This window comes from Wyeomyia smithii, chromosome 2 (assembly GCF_029784165.1).
Source record: "Wyeomyia smithii strain HCP4-BCI-WySm-NY-G18 chromosome 2, ASM2978416v1, whole genome shotgun sequence".
NCBI lineage: Eukaryota > Metazoa > Arthropoda > Insecta > Diptera > Culicidae > Wyeomyia > Wyeomyia smithii.
In genome coordinates, this window is record NC_073695.1 from 100,813,938 (window position 1) to 100,832,699 (window position 18,762).

Here is an 18,762-nt window from a genome sequence, read left to right on the forward strand (position 1 = left end):
TTATTATTTGTTGAAATAGATTTACACCAACACTTAAAAAGTACACCTTGATAATTTCTGCTGGATTTAATTTTCATTCTAAACAACACATTTTTGGTAGCCAACAGTAAAACTATACCGAACATTTAAAATATAGCATTAACACACATATCAACATACATTAACACATATACATGCAAATAACATTAAATTGTTTCAAATATATGATGCGATTTTGTTTTTGATCATGATATAATCGATTTGTACTCATATACTGCGTATAAATATTAATATTGTTTATGTCAACTTTAAATTTTAATAATGTATAATTAAATGTTGTTCCTTATACATTATGTTAATGATTTTATCAGTGAAAATGAAATTCTTTAACGCAGTTGATAATACTGATCGTTTTTGAGGGGCATCTAATGAATGGCCAAATACCAATTAATATGGGTTCTTGAAACCTGGATCATACCCAGTGGTCAGAATCCGACCTCAAACCCCATTTTTTATCCAGATAACCACTTCTGATTGCCTGATAATCATAAAATCCATCATAAAATTGCCGAACTTCCTAATCTGGGTATTTCGATGGCGAAGATGGCGACAGTTTCCGATCAACAGTGACAAATATCATCCAATATGATTTGGGGAAACGGTATGATACCCGGAGGCCAGAAATCATCTTCAGTCGCCATTTTAAATTTCTAGACAGTAGCTTCCGGTTTCTGGAAACCAGTGGGTGCAGTACCCACGCGTCCTGTAAAAGCCTACAGGGTTCCGTCACATTAGGTGACATACATACCCGGAAAGAAGCCGGTTCCCTATCGCATTCTTCGTTGGCACAGCCTCCAGCTGTGCATTAAAGTAGGTCAGAGCTTGCTTACAGTTGAATTTAAGTCTTTCGCTTCGCTTGGGTGACGAAAACCGCCACCTGTAAGCACAATTAATTAAAACAAGAGCCCGCGGTTCGGTACTTGATGAGCCGGTAACTCGTCGCCGCATCGCGAGGGTGAGTTACTGGCAATTGTTTGTAAACAAGGCAGAGTGGCGAGCGCACAGCTCACCGCTCTCGGTAGAACTAAGTGAACGGTAGAACTAAGGTAGACTAAGTGGGATTAATCCCGAAAAGTAATGTTCGAAAATAGAGACAGGCCGCGGAAAGGCTATTAGAGTAATAAGGATAGGCAGTGATTTTGCGAGGGGAAATTGTCTCTCGCGGAATACACTCTATGGCTAGCAGTAAGTTCTCATGTAAAACAATAATCAATCGGAAATTTATCGGAGTCCTCCGGAAGGGACTCTGCACCAGTCTAAAAGGGACAAATATTACCCAATGTGAGTTTTTCAGTACCCGGGATTATGCTCAGAGGCCAGGAATCAGAATCCGAATTTGCGACTTCCGGTTTCTGGAAAACATCCTTCAATTGGCAAATACAATCCAATAAAGGTATAATCAACTCTTTGGATTTTAGAATATTGATGTTGTATTTGAAGGAAAAATTGGAGCCTAATATTTGCAATTTCACATAATATGTGTCCTGAATAAATAGTCTTTATATCATAATGACTCCTACTTTCGAACTTTGATCAAAGCAGCTAGTTTTAAACAGCCTTTGGGTTTTGTTCCTTTGTAAGTTTGAGGAACAACCTGTTCGTTTGTCACTTGTTTTCTTTAAATAAGTCGTGTGATCTTTGAGAGAATAGACTTTCAATATTTTCACAATTCAACACATAATGTTTAAAATAAAAGTCCGATTGCACTGGCTAACACTAGTGTGGCCCCGAAGGTCAAACTGAGATAAAATGTAAAATTATAGCTTTTTAACCATTCCTGTGAATTTTAGCTTTAGAGCAGCATTTTTTCGATTTTGGCAACCAGTGTTATAATCAAATGAAATGGGTACCAATAAAGCAACTAAATCTTTGATTTGAAACTAAGATTGTTGAAATCAGTCCAGCCATCTTTGGCAGCGGCAGCGCCTGAATAAGATGGTCAAGTCGATTTTATCGACAAATCGCGACGTGGTGGTGGTGATGGACGACGAGACTTGGCTCGACGTGGATGGTAACGACTGGCAAGGCACGTCGTATTTTACTTCCCCCACGAACGAAGTGAGCACAGAGGTGAAGTTCATTTCGCACACCAAGTTCCCCAAGAAGGTGCTGCTGTGGCTGACAATCGCCAAGAAAGGGATGTCAAAGCCGCTCTTCTTTCACTCCGGACTGGCCGTGAGCTGGAGAATTTATTTTACGAAATGCCTGCCACAAGTTTCGTCGTTCATCAAGAAATACCATAAGGCCGAAAACGCGGTGTTTTGGCCGGATCTGGTGTCGGCCCACCACTCGAAGCGATCGTTGGAGGAGATAAAGTGGCTGAATATCGATGTGTTACCAAAGTTGGCGAACCCGTCTAACGTTTCTAAGTTGCGTCCCATCGAGCATTTCTGGGCGCACCTGAGGCGTAAGATCTGCTCCAAAAATTTTTTCGCGAAAACTCAGGAAGAAATGATAAATAATATAAAGAAATTCAACAACTCACGACTGATAATTGCATTCCAGTCATCTGCTTATCAAAACCAAAATTTATTTTCTATTGCCGACGTTTAGATTTAATATAAAATCTTTTTCAAGCATTCTACAAATAGACAAGTTGTTACAAAAATTCTATAATCAGGAAACAGTCACTTACAGAAAGGATATCGTTTTTTGTCTAATAGCTTTATGTTTTGAGCATCAACGGTTAAAGATTGAATTGTGCTAGCATTCGTTTACTGTAACCGGGCTATGAGGGCAAAAAAATGAAAAAAGAACTCAACAACATGCCTACACGCATGTTTTCGTTCGCCATGGCGAATGTTTCGGTTAACAGCCGGAAGGCCGCTTGCAAGGGCCGTAAGCTAACATAATTACCTTTCATCGGAAATTTATCAAACTCAATTAGCTGTCTAAGTTCTTTTTTTACCACCATTAGAAAAAAGTTAATTTTTTACCGCAAACGCTAATTGTAGTGACACTGTTTACCGCTTGGAAATGAAAAGGAGGCCAGAGTTGCCAGAGAATTGCAAAATCACTTGAATAGAGGTTTTCTAGATTGGCACGAGTTTTGTACTATCAAACTGGTCCGTAAGAGTCTTTTTTGAGGTTAACGTGATACAGTTTAGGGAGAAACAAACCTAGAGAAGGAAAAATTAAATATGTGCAAAACTTCAAATCCGGTTGGGTTCCATCAAGCGATGAATCTCTGTTTTCAACATGGCTTGCATCCACTTGCAAGAAAGTAAATGTTTTTTTGTTTTCTCTAACGCAGTTTACAGTACGTGAAGTGATTCCAAGAAGCATATTTAGGCTTTGAATTCATCAACCTTTACACACTGTAAGATGTAGAAAACAACAAAACTAAATCCAGGTATGATATTGAAGTTCAATTGTATCTGATAATGATTTCAAATAGTTCGAATCCAAATCATACAAACCAATTTAAAATAAAAGAATTGTTTTACCTATGTAAGATATACCAGTGTACAAGCGATCTTAATCAAGCCAACCTAATTGAACTTCATCGTGTGTGTCGGGTGTGAGGTCAATTATAACTTGGCTGGCATAGATATATCTAAATCAAAGAGGCCAGCTGAGGTAGATATCTCTAAATTAAAGAGGCGAGCTGCGAAAGCAGTACCCTAATGTTCTATAGAATAACACAACCTTTAATCGTTCTTATCATTTTTCAGTTCCATTTGTTTGAAAATTACCAATCTCCATTAAACTTCCAAAGTAACATGCTTTCATTTGATTACCCTTCAAACGACCGACTTTAAGTTCAAAACAAACACCACAGATTGAGCTTCAATTTGCGAGATTAATTTATATGATCAAAAGCTTCAATGATTCAAAATTCCCGCTTTCAGCGTATGAAAAAAAAACTGAAGTTACCAGAAACAACGGCAAACTGCCAATTCCATCGTCCGCGTGGTATGATTTCACAAACCTTTCCCCGCATTCACTCACCGAATAGCCCAAAAATGAGAAATGCCCTCTATCCACCCATCAGTTTTCCATTTGTTTCGGAAATAAGCTCGGTTTCATGATGTCTGCTGGAAGTGTTCTGATGCTGAGAAAATCCCATTGCTCAAATCACGTTTCATCTTTCATTCTATCTTTCGAACCTTACTGCGGCTCGTGTTTTTTCGCTAGCTCGCAAGAAAATAAATTTATCGCCTGGTGAGGCACTAGACAGGCTTTCGAAAGCAGATCTTTTGTTTTTTTCTTCGACTCGGAGTATTCCATTGGGGCGCAAGTATTTTCGAGTAGCTGCATTTTCTTCGCGTATATTTTAACGGCAGCCTCCCCTCAGAGTAGTTATAACACAGAGCACAGACGGTCCAGCTTATTGCAATGCTGCTCACGTTCTACCTGATGTAGAATCTGAATGTTACTGCGGCTATCCTAGTCTTGATGGTCCTGTGGGGCATTAGCGGTGGTACGAAGAACTGCGGAAAATTTGTACTTTATTTGTCGATCGGTACAAATTTTGTCTATGAGAGCCGAAAGCTGCAGCGGGTGCCGAGATAACGGTTGGAGTGTTACACATTTTATGAAAATATACGTTCGTTCACAGTGTTTATGATCTGGTGGGGTGCTGCTGGTGAGGCTAGCCGTTTACACAAGTTTTGCACCGCAAGAAAGTTCATCCAGCCAGACGGTCGCCGTCCGCTCGGGCAGACAAAATATGCAGAAAGCGTGCAGCTAAGTTATGTAGAGAATCTCTTCGTATTTTTCTCTTCTGTAAAATGTTTTATTCTACAAACTGTAAATCAGTAATATACGAAGTAGCGAACTGAACGAGCAACGATTGGTAAACACCATGAATCGGAAAGTGGGTTCCCAGCGAACAGGATTTATACTTGGTGGTCGTATGAAGTTGAAGTCTGTGTTTTCGCATCGGTGTAAGGATGCAGAATTTAATTCATAGTTTTCACAAGCCACATTGCCAGTTTAAAATAGGTCAGTGATTTTGTTTATCTTCAAATCTGATCTAACCTGATTTGATGCAAGACTAGTAGAGAGTTAGGTTTTTCCTCAAGTTCATCACAGTTTCCCACGAAATGAATCTTGTTACATTCTGTGACGGTATATTTATAATCTTAAATAATGATTCAAGTGCAGAAACTAACACTTCAGTGAAACAACACTGATCCAAAAATCATTCATAAAAGGATTTCCAGAAATGGAGAGGCAACGAAATGTGTTGCTCTCGAATACAACCTAATCCGAATCTGAATTGAATGTTAAGCTATTTAAGTTTGCCAAAAAGCGGCTCTGTTTATGTTCGGGTAGAAGCATAATTTGGTGAACTGCAACCGATTATGTTAGGTCAGGATTCCTGGCTCCCGTTTCACTAAACCGGCAGGCGAAATTTGCTTTGCGTATCATACATAATAATTACGGCCGCCAATAAAAGGGGAAGGTCAAAATTAGCAATCAATTAATTTGCCACCGGTGGTATGTGTGAAACGTCGATGTGTTCGCATAATTGATTGAATATCACGGATTCGGTGCAACTGGTAGCTCCTCTCCGGGCTCGTGTGTGCTGACGTTAATTAGTGCGTGTATAAATGAGCTTTTGATGTGATGGACATAATAGATAACAGTGATACTAATTGGATTTCACTGCCAAACTGACCCCTGATTCCTAATGAAAAAAAGAGAAAAAGTCGACATGATGAAGACAGCCAAATCCAGCGAAGTCTACTACCTATAGAATACAGGTTTTATAAATAGTTTGTGCACTGAAGATCGACCAACGGTCCTTTGAAAGAAAAAATCTATTCATACCGAGAAGGGGTGGACTTTTCTGTTTCATGATTTCTATCGGAATACCATTGCTTCCAAGTTAACCTTTGAACTGCGCTTTTCTGTCGTCATTAGCTGCCGTGGTTAGTACAGGTCCTGTCGATGGCCTTGCGTATATTGATTGAAATAAATGGAAATTTTTATCTAGCACTTTTCATCGGAAGCAATGTAGGGACGTTTGATGAGAAATTGCAAACTGGCGGCTACAGAATAGGCATTGCTGGGTACCTGCTTTTAAATGAACTTCTATACACTGGCCCTTTAGCAGCGTTTCTGTATATAAATGCGATTAGTTATTCGACTCTTTCTGCAATGGAGTTAACATCAGTCGACATGAAAAATTTAACCACCGCATATTGGTTAGCTAAATCCGATGTTGGGACTGACGCAAATGTTGTCCGCAAAGGACTGCGAATACTAAATGATATCCCAATTTATTTCGCATGTATTTAATCCAAACAAACCGTGGATTTTCCCAATCTAGACACTAGCAGTATTTCGCATTGATTTGGTCTCAGTCTGCACCCCGCAGAAATCGATTCAGCATCCGTTTACCGGACAGAGTGACCAGATGATCCTACGTCTGCTTCTAGCAAAATAATGACCAATCGGCGAACAAAAACGGTTGCCTAGGAAGGCATAGGATAACATAATGTTTCGATATTACGTAGATTTCATGAATTTAATATGAATACTTCCAGTAAGGTGAAGGAATCTCTTCTGCTGTGAGCCGAAAACGGCTCTACGAAAAGACAGCATGGGCCAAGTTCCGGTAACAATCATGGTAGCAAATCGGCGTGTGGTGCAGAATATTTTCTTTACAGCGGATATAAGCGTGAAAAAATAATGGATCATAATTATGTTTTCAAAACGGTTTCTGGGTTATTATAATTTAATCGAAATTTAACGATTTGCCAGTATTTTTGCCTTCATGAGAAGTTAAATATTCTTATTTGGTTTTCCTAAGTCTAACTTTAAGATATTGTAAGTGAATGATTTTGTGAACAAGCAAAAATAAAATCAAATACCTATTTATGTAACAAGTTTATAGGCTGCGGGAATATTGGTGTGAAGCACTCCCCATTGCTGTAACATAGTGAATAAGAACCAATCTGTTATTTGTACATTAAAAAGAGCAAATTTTGTAAAAACTCAAAAGTCTCAATAGTAAACCAAATAGTAAAATTAGCACTGATTTACACTTGAAAATAAACACAAAATTTCGCTCAGAAAACAGCTGTTTAGTAATGTTATGCTTGTTGTTTCTCTCCGCAAACATGGCCGCAGCGGACGATACTGCTCGTAAATTTCACTACCCTTTATAGCGTTACCGATATTACCTCTGCTCATAAAACACTTCCCCAGTCTCTTCTGTTTCATATCGGACAATGGCTGGTTACAATCTGCACAAAAAAGGTGCGAAATTTTTGACAAAAACCATGTTTGCTTCAACAGATACCTTTTCGGGTTTTCACGCGTTAGCAATCGGCTGTAAAGTTCGCTGTGGCAGGAGGTGACATATTGTCTTTTTACAGGTTTTACTACAAACATCCTTCCAACGCTTGGTTTTATTGTGTGTATTGGTTTTACCCACACACTGAAGGTGGGAGTTCTTTTACTGCGCTCCTCTGTTTGAATCATCTTCTCTCGTGGGTATCATTACGGTGACAGTATTGAAAAGGTTTTTTCTTGCCGCAAATGTACCCGTTCATAACAGAGAGTGATCGTAAAATATGGTTTACAACATCGGTTCCATCTGAGGTTTAGATACAGTTTCCTGGGGGTGGTTTTCTGATGAAATTTTACTGTTGACGACTTCGACTACCGTTTCTATAAAGTATAAGTCAAAATGTCCTAGATTTTTTTTTATCTTTTATTTGTCATCGTACAACATCAGTTATCAAACTTCTTTGTATATGTTTTATTTTTGACAATAGTCTATATGTTTTTATCGCCCAGATGGTCTCAAGGTCCGATGTTGGCCTAACAAGCCAGTCGTCGTAGGCTCGAGTCTCGGTCTGGGAGAGACTGTTAATGTCAGTAGGATCGTAGCGCTAGCCCCGCAATTGTCCTGTACACTAAACGGTGGGCTGCGAAGTCTGTGTATAAAAAAAAGGTCAAATTCCGAATCGGAATGTAGCACCAAGGCTTTGCTTTGCTTTGTATATGTTTTAGTAGGTAAAATCTTTGAAAAATGGTATCTTGGGAGTTTCGATCTCTACTGTTGTCTATGAATACTTGAACTGTAGTAAATTGATTTCCCAATTTAACAAAAATGAACACTGGAAAAACAACCATTTTTCCAACAGTGAATAAAAAAAGCATTTTTTCTCTTTTCTCATCTCATGAAAAAAACTATTGAAAAAGGCAGTGATTTTTTAGTGTAGATATTTTCTTAAACTAGAAATTTATGAGACTTAAGAAGAATTATTTTATTTTGGAGATATACCATTCCACAGTGCTCCAAAAAGGCAAAGAGTGAAACTTAATTCCACAGCACTTTACAACTTCATACTAGGTTAATGATTTCTTCGTACACGCAAAATTTTTCCGAATTACTTAGTTAGCAATAACGTGAAATGACTCTTTAGGTAACAAATCTGTTACTTTAAAAGCAATTAAGTTCATCTCCAGTCAAGTATCAACACATACTGTCACATATTTAGTACGTGTTATGGGAGTACGACTATCTAATAATAGACGTCTCAACCACATGCAAAATTTTCATGCAAAATGTTGTACATGCGCTGCGACGGCGACTCCCCCTGCCGCAGGTTAATGTACAGCACTACTTAGAGCTGTATATTACCTCGCGGCAAGACAAACCGTCATCGCAACTCAAGCCGTTCCTTCTATCTCCAATTTATCCGGTGTGCGTGTATTAGTTTGTTGTACGCATACGGAATAGAGAAATAATATGACAAGAGTTGCCAAGCAGCATTTTTTCCCGTCATACAGTATGCAAACGTTGATGATTTCAAAGACTTTAAATGCGTCTTGGAATCACGATTTGTAAACTGCGTCAGGGAAAACACAAACATTTGCCCTTATGCAAGCTATCTGAGTGCTTAATGAGTGTGCTTAATAGAAACTCGTTTGGACCTGTTTGAAGATACAAAACTCGTGCCCATCCCGAACAACTTTCGTAACTCTGGGCTCACGGTATTGCATATTTTCATTTCAAGTAAACACTGGGGAACGAAACAGTGGTGTTTCTAATAAGACATTTGAGGTTGACGGCTGAGATTCTTATTATGTGTGCATAAGGGGACAGAAATGAACCTGATCGTTGCATTAATATAAATGCAACGAGTGAAGTTTTTCTATCATATGCATTGCGGTTCTTGGCCGTAGAAACACATACAAGCGTGTGGCCGTCAAAATTTTTGTTACTTTTTGGTTATTACTCTTTGTGTATGATTCGCGGTCTAATACACAATAAGTAATAAAAAGTTGCACCAAAGTAACAAAATGTTCCCCGTTTGTGTTGGGTGTATGAATCACCCGCATAATATCAAATTGTCAAAAGATATGGAAAGTTAACTATATTAAAAATTTAAAAAACTAACTACTTGGTTTTGAGAGATAGAAAATGGTTTATTTGGCAAGTTGTAGAATATAGAGAAATATTAAACTTTGCTGAACAAACAAAATTCTATCTTCATTACAAAGTTATAAAAGATATTATATAGAAGTTTGGCTTTATTTTGCTCATCTTGATCTTAAAGAGAAAATTTCTCTCCTCTCAACAACTGTGAGCTTCCATTCTATGCACAATGGTACAGAAACCAAATTTAAGGGAAAATTGAAATCTAGACCTAGAGTTCTATAGCGACATTCAAGAGAAAAACTTTCTTCTACAAAGTTGTGTCATACAATATAACGCTTATTAAAAAAAATATCAAAAATTAGGATGACCCAAGTTTCCGGAGAAATCAAGAATCTTACTTTTTATATTTGTAAATAGAAAAAAAAAACAGTTGTTCTACAATGTTATAACTCCGTTAGTTTTAAGTAACTTTGTAAAAACATCATCTCCTCATCCATCACCCTCCTACATTCGTCGTCGAACCACTTCTTCCGTTGGGTTCGTCACACATGCCCGATGACGTTCTCCGCTACGCTGTTGATGGCTGTTTTAATTGTGTTCCTCAAGCTGGTCCTACTCCGGCAGCGCAGCTTCGAGCTAGTGCGCGTAGTTTTCGGCGACGTTAGGTTGCTTCAGTCGCGCGAGATCAAACCGGAGCGGGCGTTGGTACCGAATGAGGTTAACAACGGAGAGTTTTGGGCGTATCTTAACCATCACCAGGTAGTGGTCCGAGTCGACGTTAGCGCTCCTATAGGATCTGACGTCGATGATGTCTGAGAAGTGTCGACAATCAATCAGATCGTGGTCGACTTGTGTTTTCGTTTGATTTGGTGACCTCCAGGTGTATTTGTGTAGGAGGTTGTGCTGGAAGCAGGTACTACGCATGTTCTTGGAGGCGGCAAAGTCGATGAGTCTTAGGCCCATTTCGTTGGTCAACTGGTGTGCGCTGAACCCTCCAATCACCGGCTCGGATTCCTCCTCCTGTCCGACATGAGCGTTGAAATTCCCTCACGCTCTAACTGCGCGTAAAAATCACCTTGTCATCTTCGGCACTTCCAAGGTGAGGGCTGTGGACGTTTATGATGCTTATGTTGAAGAACCGACCCTTGATTCTCAACCTACACATTCGAGGGCTGATTAGCCACCACCAGGGCTCAACATTTTCAAAACAAAACAATGAAACTGCTATTCGCGCTGTCATTTCGATTCAAAGTTTCATTTTCACTTGATTCCTTCCGGCTGCTGTCATCGAATCACTCCTTTCTCTCTTTCCCGTCTGTTGTTCATCGGATCGTTTCATTTCATTTCCTACAGCGTCTCAATTGAAACTAGTCGTTTGATGATAGTATTCTAATACCGCAAGCCGCAGTTAAAACGGCAATGGCATGCAATAAATATTTCGAATATCAATATTTCGGAATTTTTTTTGCTGTTGATCACTGGCGCTGCGTAACCACTTCGGATTGTGAAACTGGTTTTGGTGTTCTGCGTTTCATATCGGCACCCTTTTATATCTCACTCGTTCATATATTTGCGCGAAGTACTGTATGGAAGCCCCCTGTCTCCGTTAGCGCTCATTGTCATTTTCAGTTGAGAATCGTCATGTGAGAATGACGGTGAAAATCTTCTCTTTCAATTGTAACGCATTTGTATCAGTTTCTAGCCCTTCAGTTGTCAAAGTCAAAGCAAGAGCTTCCGAGTAGTTTCCATGCGACTCACGAAGAGCTTGAGAATGATACAAAAGCTTTTCAATTGAAAGCGACGGGTCAAAGCGTCACTATAACCTGATAATTGTCAATTGAAAATGACTTTGTCAGGCTCTGGCCAATCATCCGTTTCCGCATCTTGCTCATCACTATAAAAGCTGTCCTCAGCTCACGTGTGTTGCCGCAGCTCTGGTAGATGGCATGATGGCGTCGAACCTGCGGGATTTCAATATTTCGGAGAGCACTCGAGTGCTCCCTTGGAAATTGACAGATCGGCAGTTTCACGTCCCAAGTTTCCAATCGTTATTTCGTTTTCGTCGCATGGGTCTGTGCCAACTGTTCCAGTCCGAATTTCTTTGTTCCTCGTTCATTACTTGTGAGTGTTTTACGGTGGCGGCTTGTGAGGCCTGCGCACCACCTCTCTGTCTCGCCGGAGGACCATCGTGCACAACACCGCTTAGAGTCCCACGTTGGTACGAGGACGGTAATTGGCCGCCCCTAACCTGGAGTACAGACGCCGTTTCGAGCCGCTCCTAACATGGAGGACAGACGCTCGGAAACTCAAAAGAGCCCTCCTTCCCTGTCAGCATACGACCAACTTCCCACCGGGTTGGTTACCCGATCTTCCTTGGTTGCTTGTATCCCACCTGGCACCGCGTTAGGGTCGAGATGCGAGTGGCTGGATAAGAGGCTAAGGACCACGTGTGGGGTCTATTTTATTCCCGTAGGTGTACTTGGTACCGATGGTACGCATTATCCAGCCGTTTACCAACTATCATCGTGAATATCTCAATTCTGCTTAAGTTAAAAATGTTTTTTATCAAAAAATGTGCGTTTTTCATTTGTTTGTCACATTTGTTGGGCACATTCGACTCTATATATGGAAAAATTTGAAAAATATGTTTTTTTTTTATATTTGAGTGAATTCACCTGCAAAGGTTACCATTTTTTTTTTTTTTCAAATTTTGAAGCTAAAAACAATTACCTTTCATTTGATCCAAGAATCTCGGAAGTCGATCAACTGGTTCAAAAGTTATAAATTCTTAAACTAAAATAAAACATCGAATAAAGCCGTTTTTTATGGACACCCTATTTCGGAACGGGTCACGCAAAGTACTTCAACTGTGGTCAAAATTGTAGGGATGAATCTTTGTCAAAAATAATCAAACCCGTATTTTTTCGTTGAATCGTTAGGGCGACTAACTCCGAAATAGGGTGACCAGAAAGCGACTTCATTCGATGTATTTTATTTTCAAAAATTCATAAGTTTTGAACCAGTTGATCGATTCCCGATCTTTTTGGGTCAAATTGAAGGTTATTGTTTCTAGTTTTTAGAGGAAATACAAAATCTAGTTCTAGTAGAGGAAATACAGGTTCTAGTTTTTAGAGGAAATACATGCGAAATATATAAAATTAAAATTCAAATTACCGGAGCTACAAAATTGTGGCACAACTTTTTTTCTATTTACAGAGATAAAAGGTTAAATACTTGATTTTATCGAAAGTTTGGTTCACCCCGATTTTTGATAATTTTTCAATAAGCGCTTTAGTAACAACTTTGCAGAAGAAAGTTTTTCTCTAAAACATTTCTATAGATCTCTAGACCAAATTTCCTCCTGAATTTAGTTTCTGGACCATTGTGCAACGTGCTTCATACTATTTGCTATTGAGAGAGCGAAGAGTAATAGTTTCTCTGGCGAATAAACGCTAATAATTTGACAAAGCTTAAGGGAGACCCTATTCTGGAAGGTTAAAAAATATTAAATTCTCGAGATTTTACTCGGATGTTCAGAGTAAGGTGAAGTATTCTGGTATTTCGGTTGATTAACCCTTTCCCGACGGAGAAAAATCAGTTTTTACCAAAAAAATGAGCTTCAAACTCTTGTTACTCATCAACTATATGCACGATTGACACAAACTGTATCGCTTATCGCAGATCAATCTGTGCTCTAATCACACTGAATAGTTTCATCGTGCAAATTTTCAAGTAAACTTGTTAAACTTGAATCAAAGTTCGAATGTCAGGTGATGCCATATGGCATCACCCGCCGGGAATGGCTTAAGGTATATTTGAAGATTCATTTTGCATGTCGTTGATGCAAATATTGTGTGTATTACGTTGTTGGCAGCGTCTTTCACGAAACCATGTTTTTTCAACTGGTGGTAAGTTTTTTTCAGTGTCTACTGAAGCGTTTTAGATGAATTTTTTTTGGACGAATGATAAAAAAACGTGCAATTGTCCTAAATACCTACGGAGTGGACTAACACGATCAGTGAGTGTGGCCACGCACACGGTATTTCTGGAAGAAAATAAAAAAAAAGTTTGGCCTGCGCTGCGTGTTGTTTTTTGGGTATAAAGACGAATGTTGCGCGCGAATTGCATTAGTTTTCCATCCACTGCTCAACAATTTACAAATTTGTTATTTAGATGGCACCCAGGACACAAGCAAGCCACTGACAAGCGGCAGATCAATTAAAACTGGCCCTTCATACTTTTTTTTTTCAGGAGAGCTAGCCAAGTACGCTGGATCCGAAACTAAAGGCATTATGAAATACACTAGCTCAACGTTAGTATGTGTAATAAAAGTTAAAGAGCAATTTGGCTTTAAAACAAAATGCCGTCGAAAAAACATCGAAAATTTTCGATTTCTCAAAAATTCAAAATGGTACAACTATTGTCCTTTAAAGTGAAATGTGTTCAAACTCGGGGAAATTTGTTTTTGCGTCAATATACGTCGAAAAATCATACATAGAAGCCGAGGCAGGAAAAAAAGTAAATTTTTGTTGCACTATGTTATCGCCACATAAATCAGTTAAAAAAATGCTATTGATGTGTCGAAGTATGAAGACAATATAGGCATACTATGAATATGAAGACGAGAAAATGGTGGAAAAATAAAACATTTTTGATCGCTGCTGCTACCGTATGTGGTTAATAAATAAATACTCAGGAGAAAAGTGAGATTTCAAAGTTTTTATCAACGTTCTGGCGAGTGGCCGAAAAATAATAACTACTTCAAATGAATAATTTTATTGCACTAAAAAACAAGGCGCCGTCCGCTATGGAATGCTACAATTAAATGAGCGTACGTTGCATCAACAGCCACACAAACATAAAATCGTCGCTGCCGCGCTGCGGCAAGTATGCTTGCTACTGCTCGATCAAGTTTTCAGTAAACCATCTCGCTGTTACAGTGATCGGATGGATTATGCACTAGTGTTGATATGTCACCGTTTGTGTCAGAACACACAATAAAAATTCGGAATAAATATTAGTAAATAATTATTTCATCGCAAAACATCCCCCCCTATTAAAAAAAAGGATGGATAATGCAGACTAAATTGTTGCATCTTATATGTGACTAATGACAGTTATACTTCCGGTGGGCGTGTTGTACACTCGAGCGAACAATTACGAAGTTTACAGAGTTAAATCGTTTGACTACTTTAGTGTCGGTTGTACTGTAAAGTGCTGGGATTGCAACATTGCGGCCACGTGCTTGGTTGAACTATAATCAAATTGGTTATGAACTTTAACATCTTTACTTTGAAAAAATATTTCGAAATTTTTTTTTAATTTGTTTTCTATTCAACGAGATATCAATGACTAAAATCCGTTCAAAGGTAGCAAAGTTGTAAGAATTTGAAATCTGTCGGAATGGCAGCCTATTAAGGTAAGACGTATTATACGTCAAAAAGCTTACGGTATTGTGCTCTCATACCACTGCGTAGCGCAGTGAAATTTCGACTTTAGATTACTCTAAATACAATCACTGATTGTAACGTGTAATATAAATGGAGTGCCGATTTGAAAGCAATTTTTCCAGCTTTCCATTAATAGAGGTTTTATCAATAGAATATGTTCACTAAACTACTTGAATGAAACTAAGCAGTTTCACATCCATTCGTCGCTCGTTTCTGTCAGACTACATTCCAATGCATTATGCAACGTTATTTCTATGCTCAAAGACTTAATCTAATTCACGAACTTCCAACCAAACCATAAGCAGAAGTTTTATGCATACTCAAAATTACATTTATTATTCTTAGCTTCGGGCTGGCTCGAGTGCGAAATGTTCGTTCGGTGTGCTGCGTCATCTTATTCTGGAGGAAATTGCACAAGGAGGCAACTCTCAACTATAATTGCTTCAGCTGAACTTTTTGTTAAGAATTTTTTTTCGCTTCTTTGCACCAGCTAGTGAAAACTGGCGGAAGCTAACGTACAACTTAGATTTTCCCACTGGGCAAAAAGAGCTCGTGAAATTACAAGACATCAACATGATGTGAAATTCGACAGTACGAAATCCTCTCTTTTCGCTATTAAATTATTTACATACTTCCATCAGAGTGTGATCGAACTCCCTGACTGCTTAACTGCTTTCGAGCTGCAGGACACATCATAAGAAATGCACTCCTACCGCCAGAGGTTCTGCTAACGAGACTCAGTGTTAATAAGATTTGTTGGGTGTTCGACATCAACTTGTGGATTGTTGTTTTTGTAAAACTTGCTTTACTGTAACGAAAAGGAAACTTGAACAAGGAAAAAAGTTGATCAAGTGACCGGGTTGAGGAGACGCAATAAAAAGTTTTGCTTAACGAAATTTGCTGTTTTTTTTCGAATCATTTTTCGCTACTGCTTACTCTCCAACGGCGATGTCAGACGCTATGACAGCTGTAAGAGATTATTATTTTCATCGCATTTCAGAGTCCACAAGGGTTTCCGATGTTGTTTTGCCCGGCATTTTGATTTCTGAGATGAGACATTTTTATTATTACTGGTAGTCCCGAGTATTTTAAATGAATTTATGGTTCTGTCTAATCTAACTCACGTTGAGTAACGATGTTCCCTGCAACTAAAAATCATTATTGTATCTTGCGAATTGTAACAAACACTTTTTAGTTCGTTCATTCCAATATCCATTACGATCTCTTTTTATTTCTCATTGCAGACAAGTATTCACTACTCACATTGCTCTAGCACTCACGCCTAAACACGCACACTCACAAACATACGCGTTTTTAGCACATCCCGTTTCTTGGCAGAATGGCTCTCGAAGCCAGCGCTAGAAAATTTACGCACCGACAATGGATTCTTGTGCTTAGTCTGGAAACGGCGCTGCTATTGGCGACCGTGGAGCCATCATGCGGCGATAAGATATTGGAACAATTCATGAGTGCACGGGACGATGATATGTTGCTTTGCGTTAAGGTGAAAGACACTTGCTTTTTGCTATTGCATTCGGTTGTTTTTTGGCTTAAAATTTGCACGCTAATGCTGGCCGCTTCGTTTGGCATTGTGGGAAACGGGAAACCATTGACGAATTGCTGCTCTGTTATAGTTGGATGAAAGAAACTGAGATTAGAATGATCCGTTCTATAGGGCGTAAACTTCTTTTAAATCATAACTTTTGTTCAGTTAAGCTTGCATGAATTGCATTTTTTGTGCGTTGAAAAACACTGCTCCGGCTTTTACACACAAAGTAAAGATGTGTTAAAAGAACTATTCCTGATTTTGAATCATGGCGTGGATGCCTGTCCACCTCGGGAAAGAATGCTTCTATCCCATCTTCAATGGTTCAGAATACTGGGATGGTTATATTTTTTCGTATAACCAAACATACCATCATATGTTTCATAAGATGACATTAATTTGTATATATCGTGTGTATGTGCATTTCTAGTTACTCAGCTGTACAGGGTGTTCAATATATTCGAATACACTTTAAAAATGTACTAAGAAATGAAAATACCAAATATTTTTTCTATATCAATTTTTATTGTAGCAGTGTTTATTGAGGAGCACACCCTCTTTGTGCTGTATGACGAAAAAGTCGCACGCGGCACGTACCTGTTCCACCAGTATTTCGTCCCAGATCTTGAAAAAAAAATAGAATGTTATATCTGACACACAACCGCCTACTGCCGTTGGACAACGCCGAGCTATTGTTCATTAAAACACAACACAGTGGGCAAGAAGATAGAAAACTAAAATTACCACATCTATGATTTTTACTTGCTAAAGTCATTGATTTCAATTTCCTCACCGCTCTATTTTCATTAGGTCTCATTGCAACGACTTATCGAGCACTTAACATCCCTCTAGTTTCAGCTGGAATGACTTCATCTTCTCGCCTTCTTTTATGGCACTGCCTGGTGCGTTCTGGTGCTCCCGTAATGGCAGGCTCAAGCCTATGTCATGCTGAACGCCAACGAGAGCGATCGGGCGAGATTCTTGCCGTAGGTTAATGAACAGACGTAAGTAGAGCTGTTCATTAATCTACGACAAGAATCTCGCCCGATCGCTCGCGTTGGCGTTCAGCATGGCAGAGGCCTCACGCTTTCTATTAGTTTCTTTCACTTGTTCACGAACGTGCTTTCGGTGATTTCGCGAATATAACGGTTATAACCACTACGACATAGCGATCAATAAACACGCTCACTCATTGGAAGCTAAATTAGTAAGGATTTAGTTAGCTGTGCTACAGGCTACTGCAAGTGATTTCATTTTAAGTGATACTTCCGATGCGGAAGCAAACCCAACTAAGAGAATGGAACAAAAAAAAACAACCAGGGCGGGATTTCTCAATTGCCAGTATGCGGATATAAAACCGAAAAATAAAGTACTAGCGAACAAGGCTCCTGATTCCTGCATTGAATCTTCATTCGCTTCGTGAACCGTTCGCTGTGAACTAATAACAATGTAACACGAACACTTACTTCATCGGGGTTGGACATGTGTACGGATGAACTGAAACGATCGATTTGTGTTTTCCTTTTCCTGCTGTTTCTCATTATTCGCCGATTGGATACGATTCAAAATCGCATTGACGCTATTCAGTAAATATTTGTATCGGTTCACCGTGGCATTGATAGATTCATTATGGCAAATCAAATCGGGACGAAGACAAGATAGCATTCACGCGAAGCGCTCACTGAAGAGTTACATACTAGAATTTCTGAGCTTGTTCATACATTCGCCGTTAAATTAATACAACTAATCATTTGTTTAATTTGCGAAGTCTGTCTTATTCATCTGGAATTTTTAAAAACATTCCAATCGGAATTACCAACTTTCTGAATAACCAAACAGTTGGTTTGCTTATAGATACTCGGTAAATATGGTTACATAAATATATAAAAATTATTTATTTATCGATGTTTGCAATATACGGTAAATGAATAAATTTTAGCTTTCAATTTATTTATTTTGGAGATGTAAAAACGACAGATTTTATTTAAAAGGTATAGCGGTTCCTTCAGAGTGTTCTCCCCTTTGGTCAGAGATGGTTTTTCTCAATTTTATTTTTGGGGTGAAAAATGCGATACAGAGAAATATTTTTTTGCATTCGCTTAAAGATAGGTTTGAACATAGAAAAATGGATGTTGATAAAGAAAAACGCAAAATGGCATATTTTAACAATCTTGTATGCTGTATTGGCGTGTATGAATATAGCGAAGTTACTTAAGTTATTTACATAAAATTACATTTGTTGCAAAGACAATTAAACTACATATTAATTTTACCACGGTTGGGAAAAAATATTTCAACGTTCGTCAATGCTTTTATTGCTAAAAAGTAGCGAGAGTAGAGCTTAATTGCATGAATAATTTATTTCGTATTTATTTCGGGAC

At 38.7% G+C, this 18,762-nt stretch overlaps 2 protein-coding genes across 8 annotated transcripts in view; both read left to right on the forward strand.

The window, feature by feature from the left end:
* Window positions 1-18,762, forward strand: part of LOC129724685 (neurocalcin homolog) — a 324,802-nt gene that overhangs the window by 159,857 nt on the left and 146,183 nt on the right. The window lies entirely within an intron of this gene.
* The window catches only part of LOC129724684 (neuronal calcium sensor 2), a 273,798-nt gene that overhangs the window by 146,999 nt on the left and 108,037 nt on the right, over window positions 1-18,762 (forward strand). The window contains exon 1 of one of the 7 annotated variants that reach the window (XM_055679779.1): window positions 16,149-16,339. The exons of the other annotated variants lie outside the window; for them this stretch is intronic. Coding sequence (XP_055535754.1) covers window positions 16,175-16,339 — 165 coding nt within the window. The 5' untranslated portion in view covers window positions 16,149-16,174. Of the gene's footprint in view, window positions 1-16,148; window positions 16,340-18,762 lie in introns of those variants that run through there. 7 annotated transcript variants of the gene reach the window in all.